This window comes from Aricia agestis, chromosome 21 (genome assembly GCF_905147365.1).
Source record: "Aricia agestis chromosome 21, ilAriAges1.1, whole genome shotgun sequence".
Taxonomy (NCBI): domain Eukaryota; kingdom Metazoa; phylum Arthropoda; class Insecta; order Lepidoptera; family Lycaenidae; genus Aricia; species Aricia agestis.
The window spans coordinates 1,423,325-1,445,885 of record NC_056426.1 but is presented as its reverse complement, the minus strand read 5'-3'; the positions used below and the strand labels follow the sequence as shown (position 1 = coordinate 1,445,885).

The following is a 22,561-nucleotide window of genomic DNA, read 5'->3' as shown; positions in this document are numbered from 1 at the left end:
TGCTTATTTTGCACTATTATGGTACGGAACCGTTCGTGCGCGAGTCCAACTCTCACTTGGCTGATTTTTTATGAAACTTAATGTTTCACGCAGTTTTGTTGCGCAGGAAACGTTCATATCACGGGTACCATGCATTTTGCCACGTTTAAAATTAAAATAAAAAAAAAAATTAAATCGATTCTTTTTTTTTGCGGGGGAACTGCACATTTTGGCGCAATAATTGTCCTTTTGTAGACACTAAACGCTATTGTATGTAAAATGTATGTTAATCACATTCGGTTTGACAGTGATTCACTATTCTACTAATTATTTATATGTGTCACTATCTATCAGGAAAATTAAGACTTGGTACATAAACTAATTCATACTCACTAGAATTTACATAGTAATATTTAGTAATCTGTGAGTATATCCAATATCCATACTAATGATTATATTATAATTATTAGAATGGATATGAATAAAAAAAACGCCTCCGTGGTCTAGTGGTTCAGAGCGCGGCTCTTGACTCGGAGGTCGTGGGTTCTATTCCCGCGTTGTAAACATGTTATTTCCAAGTTTGGTTAGGACAATGCAGGCTGATCACCTGATTGTCTGACAAGTAAGATGATCCATGCGTCGGATGGGCATGTAAAAAGTCGGTCCTGCGCCTGATCTCTCGCCAGTCGTGTCGGTCGTCCGTCCCAGTTTATGAGAGTAAAGGAATAGAGAGTGCTCTTGTGTACTGCGCACACACTTGGGCACTATAAAATTACTCCTGCGTAGCTGGCCTGGTTTCAATGAAACCGGCCACCGTCACCGAAACCGGTGTTGGGAGCTATCTATTTATTTTTTATATTATAAATGCGAAGGTATAGTCTGACAAAAAAGTGAAGAAATTAAAAAGTGGCAACATCGTAGTGTCATCCCTTTCAAATCAATCTAAGAAAAAAGGGATGACACTATACGATGTTGCCTGCACTTTTTAATTGCCTGTTACCTCTTCACGCCCAAACGGCTGAACCGATTTTGCTGAAATTCGGTTTGGAGATAGGTACTTTGAGTCCAGGGGAAGGACACAGGACACCTACTTTTCTCTCGAAAAATGTACGGTTTCCGCGATCAACGATGTTGCGGGCGTTATATTCTATTGTTATGAAATAAAATTATTATTATTATAATCGGCCAAGCGCGAGTCGGACTCGCACACGAAAGGTTCTGTACCATTTATAGAGCAAAATAGGTCAAAAATCTTTTTTTTTTCGTAAGTAAGTATACATTTTTATTTTATTACTTATTATTTATTAAAGTACACAATATACAGGGTGTAACAAAAATAAGTGATAATACTTTAGGGTGTGTACGTGTTCCTTGTAGAGAGTTCACTGTGAAAGTAGCAGCGCTGCAAGACCAACATTTTTTTCACTTTTGTATGGGGAAACTCGTGACGCTCGGGCCCTTGCCCATACAAAAGTGAAAAAAAAATGTCGTCTTTCAGCGCTGCTACTTTCACAGTGAACTCTCTACAAGGAACACGTACACACCCTAAAGTATTATCACTTATTTTTGTTACACACTGTATATATAATTAATGATTTTGTGAAAATTTCAAGTGCCTAATTGTTGCCATTATTAATATCGAGCATAAAATGCCGAAAAAAAATCACGTTTGTTGTATCCAGGGAGCCCTTCTTAAACTTTGAAATTATTTTGTTTTTAGTATAATACGAACATATACAAACTTTCATCCCCTATTTGAACCCCTTGGGGTTGGAATTTATCAAAATTCTTTCTTAACGGATGCCTGCGTCATAACATCTACCTGCATGCCAAATTTCAGCCCGATCCGTCCAGTGGTTTGGGCTGTGCGTTGATAAATCACTATGTCAATCAGTCAGTCCTTTGAGTTTTATATATATAGATTCTCGTGTCACAGTTTTCGTTGCCATACTCCTCCGAAACGGCTTGACCGATTCTCATGAAATTTTGTGAGCATATTGAGTAGGTCTGAGAATCGGCCAACATCTATTTTTCATACCAAAAATTATTTATATGGCAAAACAACGTTACAACAAGCTAGTTGTAGTATAATTGTATCGACTGTCATGGTCCTAAAAGGTTAAATACAGCGTTGGGCGCGGAGCATTACCTTAATTGTCTTTCATTAGCTGGGAGGTTCGCCAGACGAAAATAGATCTAATTGTCTAGTGGTTAGTGGTTACGACTTAAGAGGATACCACAGCGGCTAGAGAAATGAAAAAAAAGTACGTGTAATATCTATAGCTGTCTCCCTTACCTCAAGCTTATACCGCAGAACGCGATAGAGACAACTGCAGAAAATCCAGAAAATCAACGATTCGTTGTCCCCTGATTCCTTCTCCAAAACTTAACCGATTTAAGTACTTTTTTCATTAAAGATTAAAAAAAGGCTTCAGCTGTGTTCCTATGTTTTGCTTTTTTTGTATAATCTATCCAAATCTGTTTTCTGGACATTTGAACACAGTGGAAAATCTGGCCATTTTTTTGGGTTTTTGAACGTTCATATCTTATTTAATAATTAAATTATGAAAAAAAAGAAAACATAGGGACATTGTATTAGTGGCCGTAGATATTCAGGAAAAAAATTATAACTCTACTAGCATTATCCAGGGAGGAAACAGGGGACAGCGTTTGTATGGAAAAAATGGCGGTGTGGAATCCTCTTAAGGTCGCACATTTGCCAGCACCGAACGCGCCGTACGCACCGCATAGTACACGAAATGCGGCGCGTACGGTGCGGACGAATGTGCGAGGATTCATATAATTTCATACAAACTTTGGAATAAATTTTCACCAGCAGTATTTCCGGACTTACCGGATTAGAAGAGAGCGTATTCCCTCCTAAAAGGCCGGCAACGCATCTGCAGCACTTCTAATGCTGCGAGTGTTCATTGGCGACGGTAGTTGCTTTGTATCAGGTGACCCGTTTGCTCGTTTGCCCCCTAATTTTATAAAAAAAAAGTTTCTAAAAGGTTTCAATAATAGTGCATTATGTTTATCAAAAGCACCCTGTGTTTATGTTTGTACAGTTAGGGTGGGTTGCACCAGAGGCGTGGTTATAGTTACGGTTATAGTTAAGGCTAACTCAACTTTAACCTTAACTTTGACCACCGAATTTGACAGAATATGTCTGTTGCTCATCAAGGCTTTAAATAAACGTGGGCGGGGGCGCTGCTGGTAAAGGAGAACTGTCAAAAATGGCGTTTTTGTATGATGACAGCGTTACTTCCTTTTTTCGCCACGTTCATATTTTAAAGCCTTGTTCATATTTTAAACCATAGAGCTCGCTATGGTTATCGTTAAATATGGCGTCCATTATTGACTTTAACCAAATATTTGACATTTTGCATTGTAGTTATAGTTAAAGTTACATTTATAGTTATAGCAAGTTGGTGCAACCCACCCTTAAAGAAGCGGATAAGAATTAAATAAAGGTATGATACTAAACTTTGTCTGTATGTCATGCCTTAAATAGTGCAGCCTTACTGGACTGGTTTTAAAGGTTAACCATTTAACTCTTACGTTAAATGTCAATTATTATTTTTATGGAACCCTTTCGCTCTTGGCCGGTTTTAATGTTACAATAAATCAATTTTAATTTCACAGAAAAATATTGTCTACAGCAGTGTTTCCCAACCTTTTTCAGCCACGGACCCCCAGGAAGTCAAGCACGGTTTTCACGGACCCCCTTAATGAAAAAACAGGCAGTCCGCGGACCATAGGTTGGGAAACACTGGTCTACAGCCATTATGCAGATGTAACAAAACAAAACGATAATACTTAACTCTTTAGGTTTAAGGTGGGTATTTGTCCCTCATATTGTAGAGTCATTGTAAAAGTAGCATTGTTCAAAGAGTCACTTATAACTTCTTTATTTCTTAAAAAAAATTTCCTAACGTCATGATTTTTTTTTTATGAAATAAGGGGGCAAACGAGCAAACGGGTCACCTGATGGAAAGCAACTTCCGTCGCCCATGGACACTCGCAGCATCAGAAGAGCTGCAGGTGCGTTGCCGGCCTTTTAAGAGGGAATAGGGTAATAGGGGAGGGTAGGGATGGGAAGGGAATTGGGGAGGGTAGGGAAGGGAATAGGGTAGGGGTTAGGGGATTGGGCCTCCGGTAAACTCACTCACTCGGCGAAACACAGCGCAAGCGCTGTTTCACGCCAGTTTTCTGTGAGAACGTGGTATTTATCCGGTCGAGCCGGCCCATTCGTGCCGAAGCATGGTTCTCCCACGTATATATGTGAGCGAGCTCATACAAGAATGACAAACTCTTTTAGCGCTGCTACTTTCACAGTAAACTCTATATTATAATTTTAGATGAACCGTGAACTTCGTATCACATAATTCCTAAATTTTATGACCGTACCTACCTAAAATTTGCCAAATCCGTTTAGCCGTTCTCTAGTTTCAGCGAGACTACAAAAATTAAAATTCAATACATTTAAAATGTATTAAAATGTTAAAACCTTCATTAAATTAAATTATTAAAGTTAAGTTATTTTTTTTTTATGTCTTTGAGTGCCGCCGTAAGACAAATATTTTAATATGTCTTTGAGAAAACACAAAAGTCATAGCTATACAACATATTCCTCTTTTTTCAAAGCCTGTTAAATTCCGAATTTAATACACAAGACACTCGAAATAAGTTGTTACGTTAATCAAATCAAATCAAATCATTTAATTCAGGCATCAGAGGCCCATATAACAAATACCTTAAATCTAACATACATATAATTATATAATAAATACCTTAAAACTAACATACATATTTTATATATACTTAAAAACTAACACTGTCACATTTTGCCGGCGACGTGACTCGCTGTGTTCCGGAGTCTCCCCCGGAACCTCCGATAGACTACATCCATCGGCCAGAACTCCGGCGCCTCGAAAGTCGACAGAAGATTCGTCGGTACTCTCACCACAAAGGAGCTAAAGTTAACCTTGTGGCGAGACTGCAGACGCTCGACCCTCAGGCGCAGTGTCGTCTTCTTTTGGATAATGTTACTTTAATATAGGGTATACCACGTAAAACAAGTCCATACCGTAAACCCGACCGTAAAACATGTATTAAAACGAATTGCGTCTACGTTATTTCATAAAACCTTTTTCATTCCAAACCAAGTTCTAGGCATGTAGTTTAGGCTGTATAACACTTACAGGGTGCGACACGAAGTAATAATACTTTAGGGTGTGTATATATAATCTATCTGCAAAAGTAGCAGCGCTAAAGAGTAAATTTTCTCATCTTTGGAAAAATTCATGACGCGCTGGCGCCTGCTCAGTGCTCATACAAATTACAAAAAAAAATCCTCTTTCAGCGCTGCTACTTTTACAGCCGACTATATACAAGGAGCATATACATATCCTTAAGTTTTGTTACACCTTGTATAACATGTATATTGTATAAGTCATAAGATGTTATAACCCAAGAGCCAACGACAGCCCGATTGTCGTCATTTTATAAAAGCTATTACGAAGAAGAAAAGAAAAGAAGTAAGAACGACCAGAAACTGTGGAGTTTCGGTCGCGATTACTGCTGGAGGTATCCAGTTCTGAAGGTCCTGACCTTCGATAAAGTATTAAGCTTTTACAAAGGATACTTTTTCTCCCGCAAAAATGTACGGTTCCATGCGATAAACGAGTTTTGGCGCAAAGGAGTTGCAGGCGTTATCTATTATCTATTAGATTACGTACCTAAATTACTTTCTAGGGTTCCGTACCCAAAGGGTAAAATCGGGACCCTATTACTGAGATTTCGATGCCGGTCCGTCTGTCTGTCCGTCTGTCTGTCTCCAGGCTGTAACTCAATAAACGCTATAGTTAGACTTCTGAAATTTTCACAGATGGTGTATTTCTGTAGCCGCTATAGCAACAAATAATAAAAAATAAAATAAAATTAATATTTAAGGGGGGCTCCCATACAACAAATTTTTTTTTTTGGCCTTTTTTGCTCGTAATCAATAATGGCAACAGCTAGGCACTTGCAATTTTCATAAAGGCCTTAGTTTTATATCTTTTTTAATAATTAATAATAGTATTTAAATAAAATAAAAATGTAAGGGGGGCTCCCATACAAAAACACAATTTTTGGCCTATTTTTCGTCTATAACGGTACGGAACCCTTCGTGTGCGAGTCCGACTCACACTTGGCCGATTTTTATTATTAAAATAAGTTTTTTAAAGTATTCGCATTTAAAGCTACAAACGGCAGTGTAAAGGGGCCTTAACTCGACCGTGACCTACGGTAAGAACATTAATGAAAAATATTTTTAGCGCCATTTTATTTTTGTTACCGCCTCGAGTTATGAGGGTCTTTTATGTATCTGTCATGTGAGAGTGGGGCCACGAGGTAAATAGTAATGCGTCGTTGGAAAAACGCATTAAAAAATTACACGTTCAAAATCCATACTTCAATACCAATAAATGCGAAAGTCTGTCTGTCTGCCTGTCTGTCTGTTACCTCTTCACGCCCAAACCAATAAACTTTGTCTTTGTGTCCCGGAAAAGAACTTTTTATACCGGAAAAATGCGGTTCCGAGCGAAAAAAATATTCGGCGCAACCTCAGGCGCAACGGACTTGCGGCCGTCATCTAGAATGTAATAATGGTGAGACCACACTAGGCGACACTACGCTGCAGCGGAGCAACGCGACACTTTGGTTCACACTTCACCACTTCAGTTCTATCATCTACGGAATGTGAAGTGTTAGCGCTCTATTGCAGTCTAGTGTCGCATAGGGTCTCGTCTTGGCTATTTGCGTTGCGGCGACTTGCGATAACACAATAAAAGACGCTAACAGTGCAATGTTCAATAATGCATTCTGTGCCACATAGCTGCATTGTTTTGTCGCACGACAACACAATATTACGTGAAATCGGTAACGAACATGGTATGTCACCTCACTCTGTAACGCATTATATTATGTCATAGAGCGTTGTGGCGACGCGGAACGCACATCAACATAATACCCTTCTATTTTATCTCCTGTCCGCTACGTCAAAACACCGCGTCCGACAACGCAATTCAACGCATCAATGTGTCAAACGTCAGAGCGTCAACGCTGCTGCGAAGCAACAGAGTAATATTATACCGAAACGCTAACGCCTCTGCGCCTCAATTGTCGTTATTTAGAGTTTGTCTTTACTCTCTAGCTTGAGTCTAGTCAATTTAAAATGTACGGCCGCAGAACTATCATAATTTTCATTATATTAAATATTTTTATCGAAAACGTTGCTAATACGCAGCTGTTAATCATTCCTGCTTATCCAAGTGGACGTTCATTAACATTAATTTTATTGACCGAAGTATATATTATATAATATGTTACAAAATATTCTTCGACATCAAAGTTATATCAAGGGTAGAGTTCAAAATCATTTTCTTTAAATAACAGTTCGACGACCCTACTAGGCAACTAAAGTATATATTATATAACGAACTAGCTATTCGACCGAGCTTTGCTCGGTCAAAACCAACGATAGTAAAATACGTTCTAATTCCATGGTCAAAACATGAATAAAATGACATTTTCTAAAAATGATTCCTAGCTAGATCGATTTGTCGCGCCCGAAACCCCCTATATACTAAATTTCATGAAAATTGTTGGAGCCGATTCCGAGATTCGATATATATATATATATATATATACAAGAATTGCTCGTTTAAAGATATAACTTGACATAACACGGCTTGGCTCACTGCCAATATTTTCTTTGCTTGGAGTGCCAAAGTATACATATTTGACCACACATACTCGATGAAATAGTTAGTGCCTTATCACACTGGCGATTAGCGAGCGATTTGAAAGCGACGCGACTGCGCAGCGCACATGCCGCGAATGCGCGGCGTGGCCTGGACGCCATTTTGTATACTCGTCTACACAGATTATTATTATATAGAGTAGACTCGTCTAGGGAGTGACGTCAGAATCCATTTTGCTGTTGAGTGTCCAACACGCCGAAGGCAAGCTGCGTGCACGCCGCGCGGCGTCATCGCGGCGTATGCGCTGAGCAGTCGCGTCGCTTTCAAATCGCTCGCTAATCGCCAGTGTGATAAGGCTCTTAAGCGTAAATCGTAATGCATAATTTATACCTATAGTAACTATGAAGGAGAAAGCCGGCAACGCACCTGCAACTCTTCCGATGTTGCGAATGTCCATGGGCGACGGCAGTTGCTTTCCATGAGGTGACCCGCCCTCGTATCACGTATCTTGCGAGAGCAATGCGATAGCAATTATTGCGCAATAATTGCTCCAAAATCGCATTTTCGTATCACGTTACACGTATCAGCCAAAACAATACGATTGCAATCGATCACTATACATGACACCATTGTTTGTGACATTCATGACACCCAGCAATCGCTCGCGCGATTATTGATAGTGGATTGTTGATCGCTATTTTTACGTGAGGTAGCCGCTCTTTTTTTGCTTGCTTGCCCCCTAATTTTATAAAAAAAAAGAGGAAAATGGAATTGACATAAACGCTCTATAATAAACTCGACATATTTTGACTCTTGAATTCCATACATTTTGTATGTATAACAATTCTATAAAAAATAGATACAGAAAACTTTGTTTAAGCCACCTTAAATGACGATTATACCAGGCTTATGCCTGACCAAATATTCTCGCAGCTCTTCCTTTAAGGCTCTCAAACATCATCGTTATCGCAGTCGGTTAAATCACCACCCTCGGTATCAAATTAGTTAAATGAAGTGAGCCTTAAGGCCACGCAAACAGCCCAGGCCAAATATTGCCACTATATTTTTAGCTCGAGTGACGCAGATGACGTCATAGCTACGTCATCAAATCAGGCGCGGTATGGGGGGTGTTATAAATATGGGGGCAAACGTGTAAACGGGTCACCCGATGGAAGCTACCGTCGCCCATGGACACTCGTAGCATCAGAAGAGCTGCAGGTGCGTTGCCGGCCTTTTACGAGGGAATAGGGTAATAGGGGAGGATAGGGAAGGGAATAGGGCCTCCCCTATTCCCTTCCCTACCCTCGTAGTGAAGGAAATAGGGGAGGGTAGGGGACTGGGCCTCCGGTAAACTCACTCACTCGGTTGTTCTCACTGTTTCACGCCGGTTTTCTGTGAGCCCGTGGTATTTCTCCGGTCGAGCCGGCCCATTCATGCCAAAGCATGGCTCTCCCATGGTATGGGGGTTGTTATAAAATATGGTGGCAAACGAGCAAACGGGTCACCTGATGGAAAGCTACTAACCGTCGCCCATAGACACTCGCAGCATTAGAAGAGCTGCAGGTGCGTTATGATTTTATACATATAACGCACCTGTTATAATGATCTTTATAAGAAAACGATTATTTAAAAAATATGTGTGGCACTCGGAGACTGCCGCGGTAAAACTTATTGCATAGCTAGTCTACACGCAAACACCCTGCCGAAGTTCGCGGAAATGAAACGACGTTAGAATGTTAGGTGTTGTTCGTAACGAAAGCCAAGGCCGCGATAAAAGCTATGCAATAGCTCAAAAGACATGCAGGGGGTGAAAAGATTTTTTGATATGTCACGAGAGATTTTTGAGGGGGTCATGAGACCCCTTTAAAAAAGTCACGAATTGGCTACATTTTGCATCTCATTTTTTACCCCCACCCCTAATTCATTAAAAATCCGTGGAAATAATGTTATTTTCAAGTAAGTGACAATGCAGGCTGATCACCTGATTCTCTGACAAGATGATCCATGCGTCGGATGGCCATGTAAAAAGTCGGTCCTGCGCCTGATCTCTCGCCAGTTGTGTCGGTCGTCCGTGCCACTGGGTTATGAGATTAAAGAGAGTGCTAACGTGTGTTGCGCACACACTTGGGCATTAGAGTGCGTTACTGGTTTTAATAAAACCGGCCTTCGACACTGAAACTTAACACTTGCATAATGTACAGAGATGTTTAATTCAAGATAAATAAGCAAAGTCGTGAAAAGCTCCTAGCTTAAGCTTAAAAGCTGAGCTCTATATTCCATACAAAAGCACAAAGCGAGCTTTTAAAGCGTAATGACATGCAGTTTCATTATTGCAGAAGTAGTTTATCATTAATAATGTCTTCAAATGAAACTAGGCCAGCTACGAAGTTTATAGTGCCGAAGTGTGCGCACAGTGCACACGAGTACTCTCTCCTCTAAGTTTGTAAAACTACGCAGGAGTGATTTTTATATTGCCCCAGTGTGTGCGCAGTACACAAGAGCTTTCTTTCTCTTAAGTGGGACGGACGATGGAGACGACTGGCGAGAGACATCCGACGCATAGATCATCTTACTTATCAGACGATCAGGTGATCATCCTGCATTGTCCTAACCAAACTTAGATTTTTTTTTCAACGTGGGAATCTAACCAACGACCTCCGAGACAAAAGCCACGCACTAAGCCACTGGACCACGTTACAGCTAGAGATAATTAAATTATTAATATCCCTTGGCTATGAGTTTAATGGTCCAATGGAAAAAAAATTAAATACTTTATTGCTAGTCGTTGATTGAACTAATAAGATGTTTTTATCGTTTTATAGCTTACATTAAGCCTTCTTAGAGGAGCACATAATTCGATAGTAAATAATAATAATACTCCCCATACCGGTTTCGGTGACGGTGGCCAGTTTCATTGAAACCAGGCCTGTTACGCAGGAGTAATTTTATAGTGCCCCAGTGTGTGCGCAGTACACAAGAGCACTCTCTATTCCTTTTACTCTCATAACCCAGTGAGACGGACGACGAGTCCACGACAACCTGTGGAATAAAATCGAAGATAAAACGAGTTAAAATCTATCCGACAAAAATAAATCTGCCGCTAACTACAGTTTAATTTATACGTAGCTTAATCTGGCTTAACCCTGGTTTAATCAAGATCTAAGTGAGATTAGAACTAAATCCCATTAGTAACTTGGTAATTATCAATTTAAATAATTTAGATTTATTGAACCTGGGTAGTTAGACTGATTGTATGCGATAATTTCGATAGTGACGTTATAAAACATTTAAACAAAACTGTGTGAGATTTGTTATTTGACAAAATCTTTTCTCTGTCTTTCTGGGTACTTAGTTAATTACATTTTCGACAGCAAGGCTAAAAATGTGTTCGATTGTAAAAATTGGAGGAACTAGACATGCGTTATGTCTATAAGTTTCTCTGATTTTCATAGGAGTTAATCTATTTAACAGAGTTGTTGATTGGTTACATTTTTGACGTCCGCCGATCATATCAAAAGCGCTAGTGAATAGAAAAACTCTAGTCAAAGGCCTCAGAAACCAGCTATAAGTGCCCTATTGGTTACAGCTCTAACATAGCCATAAATGGTACTACCGATGAGAGGTATTCTATTCTATTTATCTGGCTAAAAGCCGAGCTTAGTGAGGGCTCGCGTCGTCACACCTTGACTGACTGATGATAACATATCTACATATAAATAAAAATTACTATGTTAAAGCACAAATCAATAGGCGGGATTGTTTTTCCGTAAAGTGTACTACTAAATGTACAGGCTGTGGGATATACTAGGGATCGCTTCGCTCGCCCTGATTAACGTCAAATTTGAAATAACACTTCTAAGTTCTAACCGTCCATGTCGAATGCAACTTGCCTAAGTACGCTGTGTATTCTACATAATATTATGTAACGTCTTTGGCTGTATATAGTAGTAACAAAGTATTTGTAAGTACAAACACGTCCAACAATGGACTCGTAACAAATGACAATGGAATACTGTGTATAATTATTATATTATGTAGGTATGACTAGATGGCGCTCACAAACCTTTGCGCCGAAATTTGTGAATCGCGCGGGTACCGTGCAGTTTTCCGTTCATCGTATGTGAGGACATAGGATAGTTTTTGTCCCGGGAAAAATGCAAAGAGATACTTTGTGTGGAGATATTTTCACCGGAACCTTTACCGGGACCTTTCCATACCAATTTCAGCAAAATCGGTTCAGCGGTAACTGACAGACAGACAAACACACTGTATAGTGAATCAGAGAGCACGTTATCTATAGGCTATATATATATATATATATATATATATATATATATATATATATATATATATATATATATATAGGCTAGGTACCTAATTGACAAGAAATTCAACGCATCTGCAGCCCCCCAGTAAAGCAGATAACGGCTTCTTTGTAATAAAACTCGCATTAGAGTCGGGAAATTCGCAAGCGATTACTGTCTAATGACACCATTAGAGTTAAGGTGGTACACGCGCCAATGCTGGCTAATAATATTATAGTAAGGTGTCGTTACACGCGCCAATGCCAGCTAAGATCATTTTAGAGAATAAGATGACGCCCGCAACTCCTTGGCGCCAAAATCCCGCGTGAACCGTACATTTTTCAGGAATAAAAAGTATCCTATGTCCATTACCTGAACTCGAAGTATATCTGCAACAAACAGGGCTAAAATGGTCACATTTAGCTATTCCTCTCAATCAATTCAGCAAATGAATTGTCAAAACTGTCAAACTGACGAATGTCAAATTAGTAGTAATTACTAGACATGAAATGCAAGCATTGACCATTTTGCGATTAAAAAAAAAAAGAATTATAATAATATTATGATTCATAATTATTATGACTCCGACCATTTTAGCCCCGCAGAGTACGGTTCCCGCGTTAAATAGCGCAGTGAAATTGCGGGCAATATATCTAGTACCCGCATAGACCACATAAACATTACAATACATTTTCATACAGTAGCTTAACTTAGTTTTGACAAACCGTCGCGTCGGCCGCTTTTATATAAATGTACCACTTTTTACATACCTAGTGTAAATTAGCATTAGCTATTATTGTTATTTTCCACTTTTTTTGGTAAAAGGTGCGTGCGAGTTTCTTACGCCGGTTCTTCTCGCCGGGGTTAGTACCCGAACCGGTGGTAGGCACCATGTAGGACATTCTGAGAACATATTTCGTTTCAAATTTATTCAGAAATAAAACAATTTTCATTATTTATTTATTTATTTTTATAAAGTTATCTAAAATACGGATGTCCGCTTATGATTCGGACAAGCTAATCAGGGCTAGCGAAGCGAGCCCTAGTATATCCTACAGGCCACAACCTGAGCACTTTCGTGGTACACTTTACGGAAAAAGTATCACGTCACGCCTGTTAATTTTGTACCATCGAGGAAGTTGATTCCTATGCAATTGACAGACCAACGTTATTTGGTCGAATATGTCAATTCAATGTTAATTGTGATCTGTTAGCTGGGCGCTGGGTTTGACGTAACGCAACCAAACTACTTAGGTCCCCGATTTGCATAGGAATCATCTTCTCTGATAGTACTTTAACATAATAATTTTTATTTATACTTAGATGTGCTATCATCGATTTAGTTACTTTTAAAATGTAAAAAAAAAATGCCTTCAAGATTATTATTTATAACCACGCAGAATTTATAAACGACGCGAGCTCGCTCAGCTCACAAAGCTCGGTTTTTAGCTAGTAGAAGATGGTCTACATATTATTATTGTTTTTACTATAAAATGGTCTACTGTCTGTAACTATACTGTGGAAACTCCGTATTTACTTGGCAGATTTATAACTCAATTGAATTATTAATTCCAACCCAGCTTATAATTAGTGCCTTCGGAGAACGAACCTTAATACGTGTTATTAGAGCTCAAATTTCAAGTAAAATTTGTGACTTAATGATAATATTGATTATAGATCTTAATCTATGATGATAGAGTTGGTTTTCGCTTAATTGATGGGTGGTAATAAAGTCGGAAAGGCAATAATTATGGATTGCTTAAGGCCCCCTTACACGAGTAGATCGATCAGTAGCCCTAGCACGGACACCAGTAGAAATGCGAAAGTATAGACAAACTGTGGACATAAACTAAAGGTGCCGTTCTGATCTTTACCGCGGCCAATCGCGACCGACAAACATTCAATAAAATGCCACTTTATGACAGACTATAGTAAGTATATGTCATAGGATATTATTTGAATATATATATCTTAATATATATATTTCTTGTGTGCGTGTGTATGTGACTGAACTCCTCCTAAACGACTGGACCAATTTTGATGAAATTTTTTGTGTGTGTTCGTGGAGATTCGAGAATGGTTTAGATTTACAGTTTGGTCTACTGGAAAATGTTTTTTCAATTAATTTCTTATTTATAAGGAGTTGTTGTTATATTATCATCGCATTCAATATTATTCTATTTCAATTTTAGTTTGTCCTGACAGATGGTGCTACGATTAATTTGAAAAAAATTTTGTTATTCAATTCATGTGCTGATTAAAATATTAAATAAATAACACATAGGCTACAATTTTAACCGACTTTCAAAATGGGGGAGGTGTTATGTTCGTTTTCTTATATTCAACGATTACTCCGCCGTTTGTTAACCGATTTTCAAAATTTTTCTTTTGGTATATAGGCTATCATCCCAATTTGGTATTATATTCAGAAAAGTGGTGATCTGATGAAGGATCCATAAGTAATCGAGGGAACTCCTCAAAACTTATAGGGAAACATATGGTGACTTCGGTTTCGTGAGAAGTATTCTAAGCATATGCTACCAACAAGTAAGATTTTGCACCGAGATATACCTGGTATACCGTGTTCGGAAGGTGCTGAGAGAATTCCTGATTCTTTATAGATACAAGTTTGGGAGTTTCGGCGTTGTTTTAAGAACAGAAAGCATATGCTACTATGCAAATTACATTCTTCATCATCATCATCATCATCATCATCATCACTACCATATTATACCATTTCGTAGTCTTTTAGATCGAGACTCGAGTTTGTCAAGCGATAATTAAAAAAAATCTATATCTACCTAATATTATAAACCTGAAGAGTATGTTTGCTTGAACGCGTCAATCTCAGAAACTACAGGTCCGATTTAAAAACTTATCTCAGTGTTAGATAGATCATTTATCGAGTAAGACTCATCATTTATCGAGAAGGTTATATTATATTATTACTCTAAGACTAATACGACAGAAGAAACTCAGGAAAATGTGGGGAAAACGGGGGAAATATTTTTTATGGGAAAATGTAGCTACGGATTCTGTAAAATTTCTAATTTACGCGGGCGAAGCCGCGCGGGACATCTAGTAATATATATTATTTTAAGACTACAGTCTGTCATAAAGTGGCATTTTAATTTAATTTTTGGGAACGAAAAAAGATCGGAACGCTACCTGTAGCGGTAGCACGGCGACCAGCGGAAATGCGAAAGTATGGACAAACTGTGGAAATAAATCTAAGGTGCCGTTCCGATCTTTTTTCGTTCCGAAAAATTCAATTAAAATGCCACTTTATGACACACTATAGTATATATGTCATAATGTAGGATATTATTTGAATTATTCGGAACTAAAAAAGATCGGAACGGCACCTTAAGCTTATCTCCACAGTTTGTGACTATAGTCTGTCATAAAGTGGCATTTTAATTGAATTTTTCGGAACGAAAAAAGATCGGAACGGCACCTTAGGTTTATTTCCACAGTTTGTCCATACTTTCGCATTTCCGCTGGTCGCCGTGCTAGCACTACTGGTGGCCGTGCTAGGGCTACTGTTAGGACTGATCGCTGGTCAACCTGTCCGGTCGACCCCACCTTCTGGTTATTAATTGTTTATCACATAACATTGAAATGCCATTTTGCCGTTTGCGCTGTTGACTTACCGCAAACTTAACGCGAATGGACTCACTTTGTTTCGCAGTTTTGGAGACCTCTGTCTTAACTAAAAATAAACATGAAAAGTTTGTTTGCTTGCATCAAATAGGCTTCGTAATTGCCGGTCAGATTTTAATGAAATTTGGCAAAGATGTAGAATATACAGTAGGGCCTCGATAGTCCGTACACCCAAAATATATACCCTGTTCGGATGTACGCAGCGTTCGGATTATAGTATGTAGACATCTTTAAAGAAGTTTTTTGGCAATAAAACAACGCTTTTCTTAGATGTTGAAGCCATGATATTGATGCTCAAATACAGTACAAAGGTGTACCTATAACAAAATGGCGGAATAGCGCGCGGGGTGGTCAAAAACAATACGTGTAGTACCTAGAAATTAGAATGAAGCGGCGCGGCTGCGGGAGTGATTTGTGCGGGGGAAGGGAGGTCGTTCGGATCATAGAAGTATTCGGATTAGCTGGGGTTTGTACTACTGAGGCCCTATTGTACCTCCTACCTACCTCGGAGAAGAGCATGAGGTACTTTTTTATCGAAGGAAAATATGCGATTTTTACGCAGGTGCAGCTGAGTCGGTCCCAACTTTTCTCTCTTTCCATAGTTCCTTATGTTCCCTTAATCCCTTTAAGGAAATAAGAAGCCCTCAGCTTAGGAGTCCATTGACTTAAGTGGCCCTTAATCCTCCACTTTGCCACCAAGTCCTACCGAGAACCTTTATATAAATGAAATTGTCTATTGCTATTCTAATGTACTCACGGGCTCACAGAAAACCGGCGTAAAACAGCGCTTGCACTGTGTTTCGCCGAGTGAGTGAGTTTACTGGAGGCCCAATTCCCTACCCTTCCCTTCCCTATTCCCTATTCCTTACCTCCCCTATCCTATCCTATTCCCTCTTAAAAGGCCGGCAACGACACTGCAGCTCTTCTGATGTTGCGTGTGTCCATGGGCGACGGAAGTTGCTTTCCATCAGGTGACCGGTTTTCTCGTTTGCCCCCTTATTTCATAAAAAAAAGTTGTAAGGATAAGGCTGCGTTTTCACCAGAGCTGAGCGGAGCTGTGTTGCGAGGAATGTGTTTTTGAGAACCAATAGAATCGCTTCATTGACATGAGCTTGCCATGACATCGCTCAGCGCGGCGATGCTATTGGTTCTCAAAAACACATTCCTTGCAACACAGCTCCGCTCAGCTCTGGTGGAAACGCAGCCTAAGGCTGGTTAAGATGGATTTTTGCGTATATATAGATATTTATGTATGAAACAAAAAAAAAATTATCCTACAAGGCATCGTGATAAAAATGCTATTTAAATACTTCAAATCAATTAAAGAAAACCCTCAAAATTATTCTACAAAAAATTACAAAGACTGCTTGAAGTCTGATTAGTATTTAGGCTTTGGAGGATTTAAAACGACCTTGGGATTCCTGTAAAAGACTAAAGTTCAAAGAAAGCCTTTTTTTTCGGCCAAACTACTTATAATATAAGTCTTATATTCCTTGGGAAGTAACGTTTTGAATCTCTTGTTACAGGTCAGAGAAACAAATGAAGGGAAATGTGGTCGAAACACAGGGGTAGACATCCAGACATCTAACCATGACCTCAGAGGAACCTATAGATGTTGCTAAAAAAGCCGACGACAAATCCAACAAGACGAAATTCGACGCAGTAGACCCACGGAAACAACAAGATAAACAGAAGCGTTCGACGGAACTGATGCAACTCGTCTACGAGATTCCTGTCGAGATAGACGAGGTTATATCATTTACAGACGAAATAGACAACAACAATATGCACAAAGAAAACCCACCGATAACTATAGTTGAGATTTCAGAAGTGAACGGTGATTCTAATACAGATTGCGAATATTATAAGGACATAGATGATTTAGGTAACAAAGTGGTGTATGATGTTTTAACAACCAACGAACTATTGATGCAGTGTAATGAAGAAAGATCGTCCCCAGACGAATGCACGGAAGACGATCTATTAGAACTGAAATCTATATTGGAAAGCAAGCCTAAATTACTGGAGAAGTATATAAAGGAGGTTGCTAGTCAGGATGAGGTGAATAGGTTGCATAATTTGACGTCATGTGGTACGTTGTCCCCAAGGCCACATCATGAAGCCAGGAGTACGTCGGTTACGTCAGATCTGTTCCAACTATGGCTGTCGTCGTCACCTGTTAAGGTAGGTGATAATGTTATCATCTAGGGTTGTTAAGTACTAGACACAATGATATTCTACTTATACAGATCTGTTACGTCCATACTATTTTCCGGCTTAAATATCTTCCGAACAATTTTCAAATTCAAAATTGCAAACATTGACAAATTTGACAGATAAGTGAAACAAAAGATACGAAAAACCATTTACATAAAAGAGACAGTTCTATTTTTAAACGTCGAATCGTATCGCTGTCTCTTTCTTTGCCTGAGCTATGACGAAAATTCGATATTTTTCAGATTGTTCGAAAAAAATATTGAAAATGTAAATAATCGAGGTATCTATTTATTGCAATCAAGACATGTGGTAAGAGATTCCATGTGTTTTGTTTTTTTTTGAGTCATAATTGGTACATTTCATTGGAAACGCGCACGACGTCATTTTCAATTTATTTAGGTAAGACAAGACGCGGCACGTTCGTGACCGCGCTCGATGCAGACTAAACAACAGACGGCCCAATTGGGCCGTATTTGAATCTTCACAACGCGCGCGGTAGTAACATCTGCTTTGAGTATTTCATCATTGACTAGACATAAAATTATAGGTTTTTGCAACCAACAGTACAGTGCTCCCAAAATGATAATGCGCATGGAAATTTTCGTAATTTTTCGGCAACGATCGTGTTTCTCGAGCTTCGGAAGACGTCGTTGCAAGCGGTGTTTTAAACTTGACTTTAAGAAAAACAGCGCTTTGCAGCGACGTAGAGGCGCCTGACGTTGCTTGGACGTTACTATGGTAACGTCGCGATGGCTTCCCGGTGAGTTAGCGACAGCGGACAGCCACCGGCTATATGATATTTACTTCTATTTCCTTTGAACAAGGTGCAAAATGCAAGTTTCATAGATTCGGGTGTTTCCGTGATTACGGCAATTAGCGACGATTTCCATGCGCATTATTAATTTGGGAGTACTGTAAATACCCATTTTGGCAATTTTAAGTGCATCTTTGCAACCATTTATGATTTAAGTGCATATTTTCTGATGTCTAGTTATCAGTTATCACCTTGCACTTAATTATATTTGGTTGGTTACTGACTTCGCTGTGCTGAAAAATTTTCATTTTTGACATGGATTATTTAAAACTTATCGTATGTGTTTTGTCTGGAATCAAAGGATTTCCAAATTGAAACTGAATAATTTCAGTGTTTTAGGCCTCTAAAGACAGCACAGACAAATAAATACACTCTCTTATGTATAACAGGGGGTTGAGAATCAATTTTAATCTAATAAAAAAAAACCGGCCAAGTGCGAGTCGGACTCGCGCACCGAGGGTTCCGACAGCTTAAAGGTATTATAGACCTGAGTATTTGGTATGAATTTCAATTTAATACCTCTACGTGTTTATGAGGAAATGGGTAGTAAGTTTAAAATTATTAAAAAAATATATATTATGTGATGTAACTAAAAATTTATGGTTTTCGTAATTTTTCCTTTATCTATGCTATAAGACGTTGCTTCGTACCAAATTTCAAGATTCTGAGTTCACGGGAAGCACCCTGTAGGTTTTGATTCCCTTGCAAGTGTCGAAAATTTGCGGCATAAACGGCTGTATCTTTTGATTGCGTTGGCTTAGAAGTTTGATTTTTTGACAGCTTCAAGGGACAGTAGACCTGAGTAATTGATATAAATTTCAGCTTCATACCTCCACGCGTTCCTGAGAAAAAGGGTCTTGACAGACGGACGGACGGACAGACGGACAACAAAGTGATCCTATAAGGGTTCCGTTTTTTCCTTTTGAGGTACGGAACCCTAAAAACGGTAATATTTCGCTCTCCGGTTTCTGAAGTTTGTCATTCTATTTCGCTATCTGTATGTTTATGACATTCAGTTATAACCTAACATGTGACAACCCTAGCACATTATCTGTAAAACAAAATGAATATTAATAAAACTGTTGACTCGTCCAGTTTACTTGAAACATTATCTTGTTGTATCTAATGGATAATATTGAACGCTTCATAACAATAACAGAGCCTCCCACACAGGTAGAGCTAGTATTATTTAGAAGGATTCCGTATAATATAGAGTGAAAGTTGGCATTTTTTTTGTATGGGAGCCCCACCTAAATATTTATTTTATTTAAATTTAACTAACAACCCATCAATCCCCAAGCGGAAGTCAGCTGTCGCATAACAATTAAAAATATGTTGTGTCTGCGAAACCCACAATGGAGGTGTTAATTATGTATTAAGATTAAAGATTTTGTGAGTATTTTATGTGCCTACCTGTTGCTATTATACCTGTACCATAAAGACAATGGAACCTCAGAGTTTTAGTCTAACTCTGAGAACCTCTAGTACATTAGCTGTTACGATGTCGGTAAATTGATATGATCAGATATAGCTACTGAAAACCGCCTAAGTGCTCCGATATGCTATCATATATGACAAGATAGATATGTGATAATATAATATGCGTCATCGGTTTTTGTGACGGTGGCCGGTTTCATTGAAGCGAAGTTATACATAGTGCAAAAGTGTGTGTTCTGTTCACAGGGGCATTCTATGTTTCTTTACTGTCTATAAGTCGACACGGCCGGTGCAGCAGAGATCTGTCATCAAAATATACAGGGTGTAACAAAAATAAATGATAATACTTTAGGGTGTGTACGTGTTCCTTGTAGAGAGTTCACAGTGAAAGTAGCAACTCTCAAAGATGAATTTTTTCACTTTTGTGGGCAAGGACCTGAGCGTCACGAGTTTCCCCATACAAAAGTGAAAAAAAAATTTGGTCTTTCAGCGCTGCTACTTTCACAGTGAACTCTCTACAAGGAACACGTCCACACCCTAAAGTATTATCACTTGTTTTTGTTACACCCTGTATAGGTTCGATTTATATAGATCCCCGCGAACGAGCGGTTTGGCCGCTATACCGCGAAATGTATGTAACAATTTATTTCAATAAACGTATACTCAGTAATTTGGATATACAATTGCTAGTGCTATCTAAGGCCGTGCGCCCATTGCGACTTTTTGTAGCGATGCAGTCGCGATACTGTCGCATATTTGCATCGATACAGTCGCGATGCAGTCGCTAGGTGTGTGTTTTGTATGGAGTTGCAAATGCGTCTAACGCGCGTTAGTAGTGATGCAGTCATGCGCTTCATAGTCGCGCGACTGCATCGCTACTAAAAGTCGCAGTGGGCGAAGGCCCTAAGTATAGCGGCAAACCACTCCTTTGTGCGGAGGGATGTATATTACATTTGATAAGATATATTCAATAGCAAAGATGTCGAAAATGTAAGGGATTTCATGGCACTTGCGATGCGAGTCAAATCCCACACTTTTTTGACATCTAACTTCGCTGTCGAAATTAGCGAGTAAGGCTCGATTTATTTGCGTCCGCGCGAACGAACGGTTTGACCGCTACATCTAGATTACAAGCGTATTTAGCGATTTATACATACAATTATTGTTGTCATCAGGCGGGACGCGGGACGGGCGCGAAACTGGCGCAAAACTATAGTGTGCACAGTGCACACCTGCGCGACTAGGGTGCGAACTGTAGATTATTCCCGCTCTGTCGACGCGAACGTCCCGCGTTGCAGACGCTCCCGCTTCGCAGTCGCTTTGTCGCGTAGCGAACGAGCTGTTGAATTTGACTAAACATAATATCTTTACGGATTACTCCTTATTTTCCTCGATAGCCAATATACCCTGGTCGTAGGTTACATAAACGAGAATTCCCTCAGGTTTTGGACGAATTGAAAACATATACGACGCCGAATTCCGACGCAGACTGATTTGATTTGGCCGGGACTCGGGGATAAATTAGGAAGTGCCATAGAGTTGGGTAGGTTAGATAGCCAGAACCATCATTCTTGCACAGTCAATCAAGCGCGCTTGATTGACTGTGCAAGAATGATGGTTCTGGCTTTTCGGACTACAATGTATTATTTGGCATGCTCTAGTCCAGGCCCTAAACTGTTTGCTTAGAGCCAAATTCGTTTGATGATACTGTAAATTTGTGCTAAAATTTCTCGTTAAAACGAGAAGTCCCAAAATTGAATTTCGCATTCATTATAACCTTCTAATATTCCCCTTCTCTGAAATTCCAAGATTATTTTAAGACTAAAGTTAGCTAAATTGGTTTAGCCATTCTCGAGTTTTATCGAGTTTTAGCGAGACAAGCAAGATTTCAAAGTCAGTTTTATTTCAAGTAGGTAAGTATAGATATATAATATTTTAGAAACCCACAAATACAAAAAAATATGCAGCATATTTCTAAGCTCCCACTTAAAATATGCTGCATATTTTTCTGCTACAATGGTGTATCTAACACTTCCCTATATCTCTGGTGTATTTCCAGACGATTTATTTCGTAAGCTCTTACCGGGGATGTTCTTTCCGATTTCCGTCAAAAAAAAAACAGAAATACTGACAGCTATAACGCATTTATAGAGTAAGAGCCCGCTAGGGCCAGACCTTCCTTTCTTTTCGTAAAGCTGAAAGTTTATCTGGTCGCGGTTACTTAAGGAGGTATCCAGTTCTGAAGGTCTACCTGACCTTTGGGAAAGAATAAAGCTATCAATTTCATAGCTTATATTCTTTGCAAGCAACTGTCAAAAATGTCCGGCACATGGAAGACGAGATTCCTCTACTTACCGCAAAGAATATTATAAGCTATGAAATTGAGCTTTACTCCTTCT

At 39.1% G+C, this 22,561-nt stretch overlaps 1 protein-coding gene across 2 annotated transcripts in view; it reads left to right on the top strand.

The window, feature by feature from the left end:
* Nucleotides 1-22,561, top strand: part of LOC121737606 (cGMP-specific 3',5'-cyclic phosphodiesterase-like) — an 80,530-nt gene that overhangs the window by 10,577 nt on the left and 47,392 nt on the right. For both annotated transcript variants that reach the window (XM_042129265.1, XM_042129266.1), the window contains exon 2: nt 17,221-17,878. In XM_042129265.1, the coding sequence (XP_041985199.1) occupies nt 17,285-17,878 (594 nt within the window). In that variant the 5' untranslated portion in view covers nt 17,221-17,284. The remainder of the gene's footprint in view (nt 1-17,220; nt 17,879-22,561) is intronic.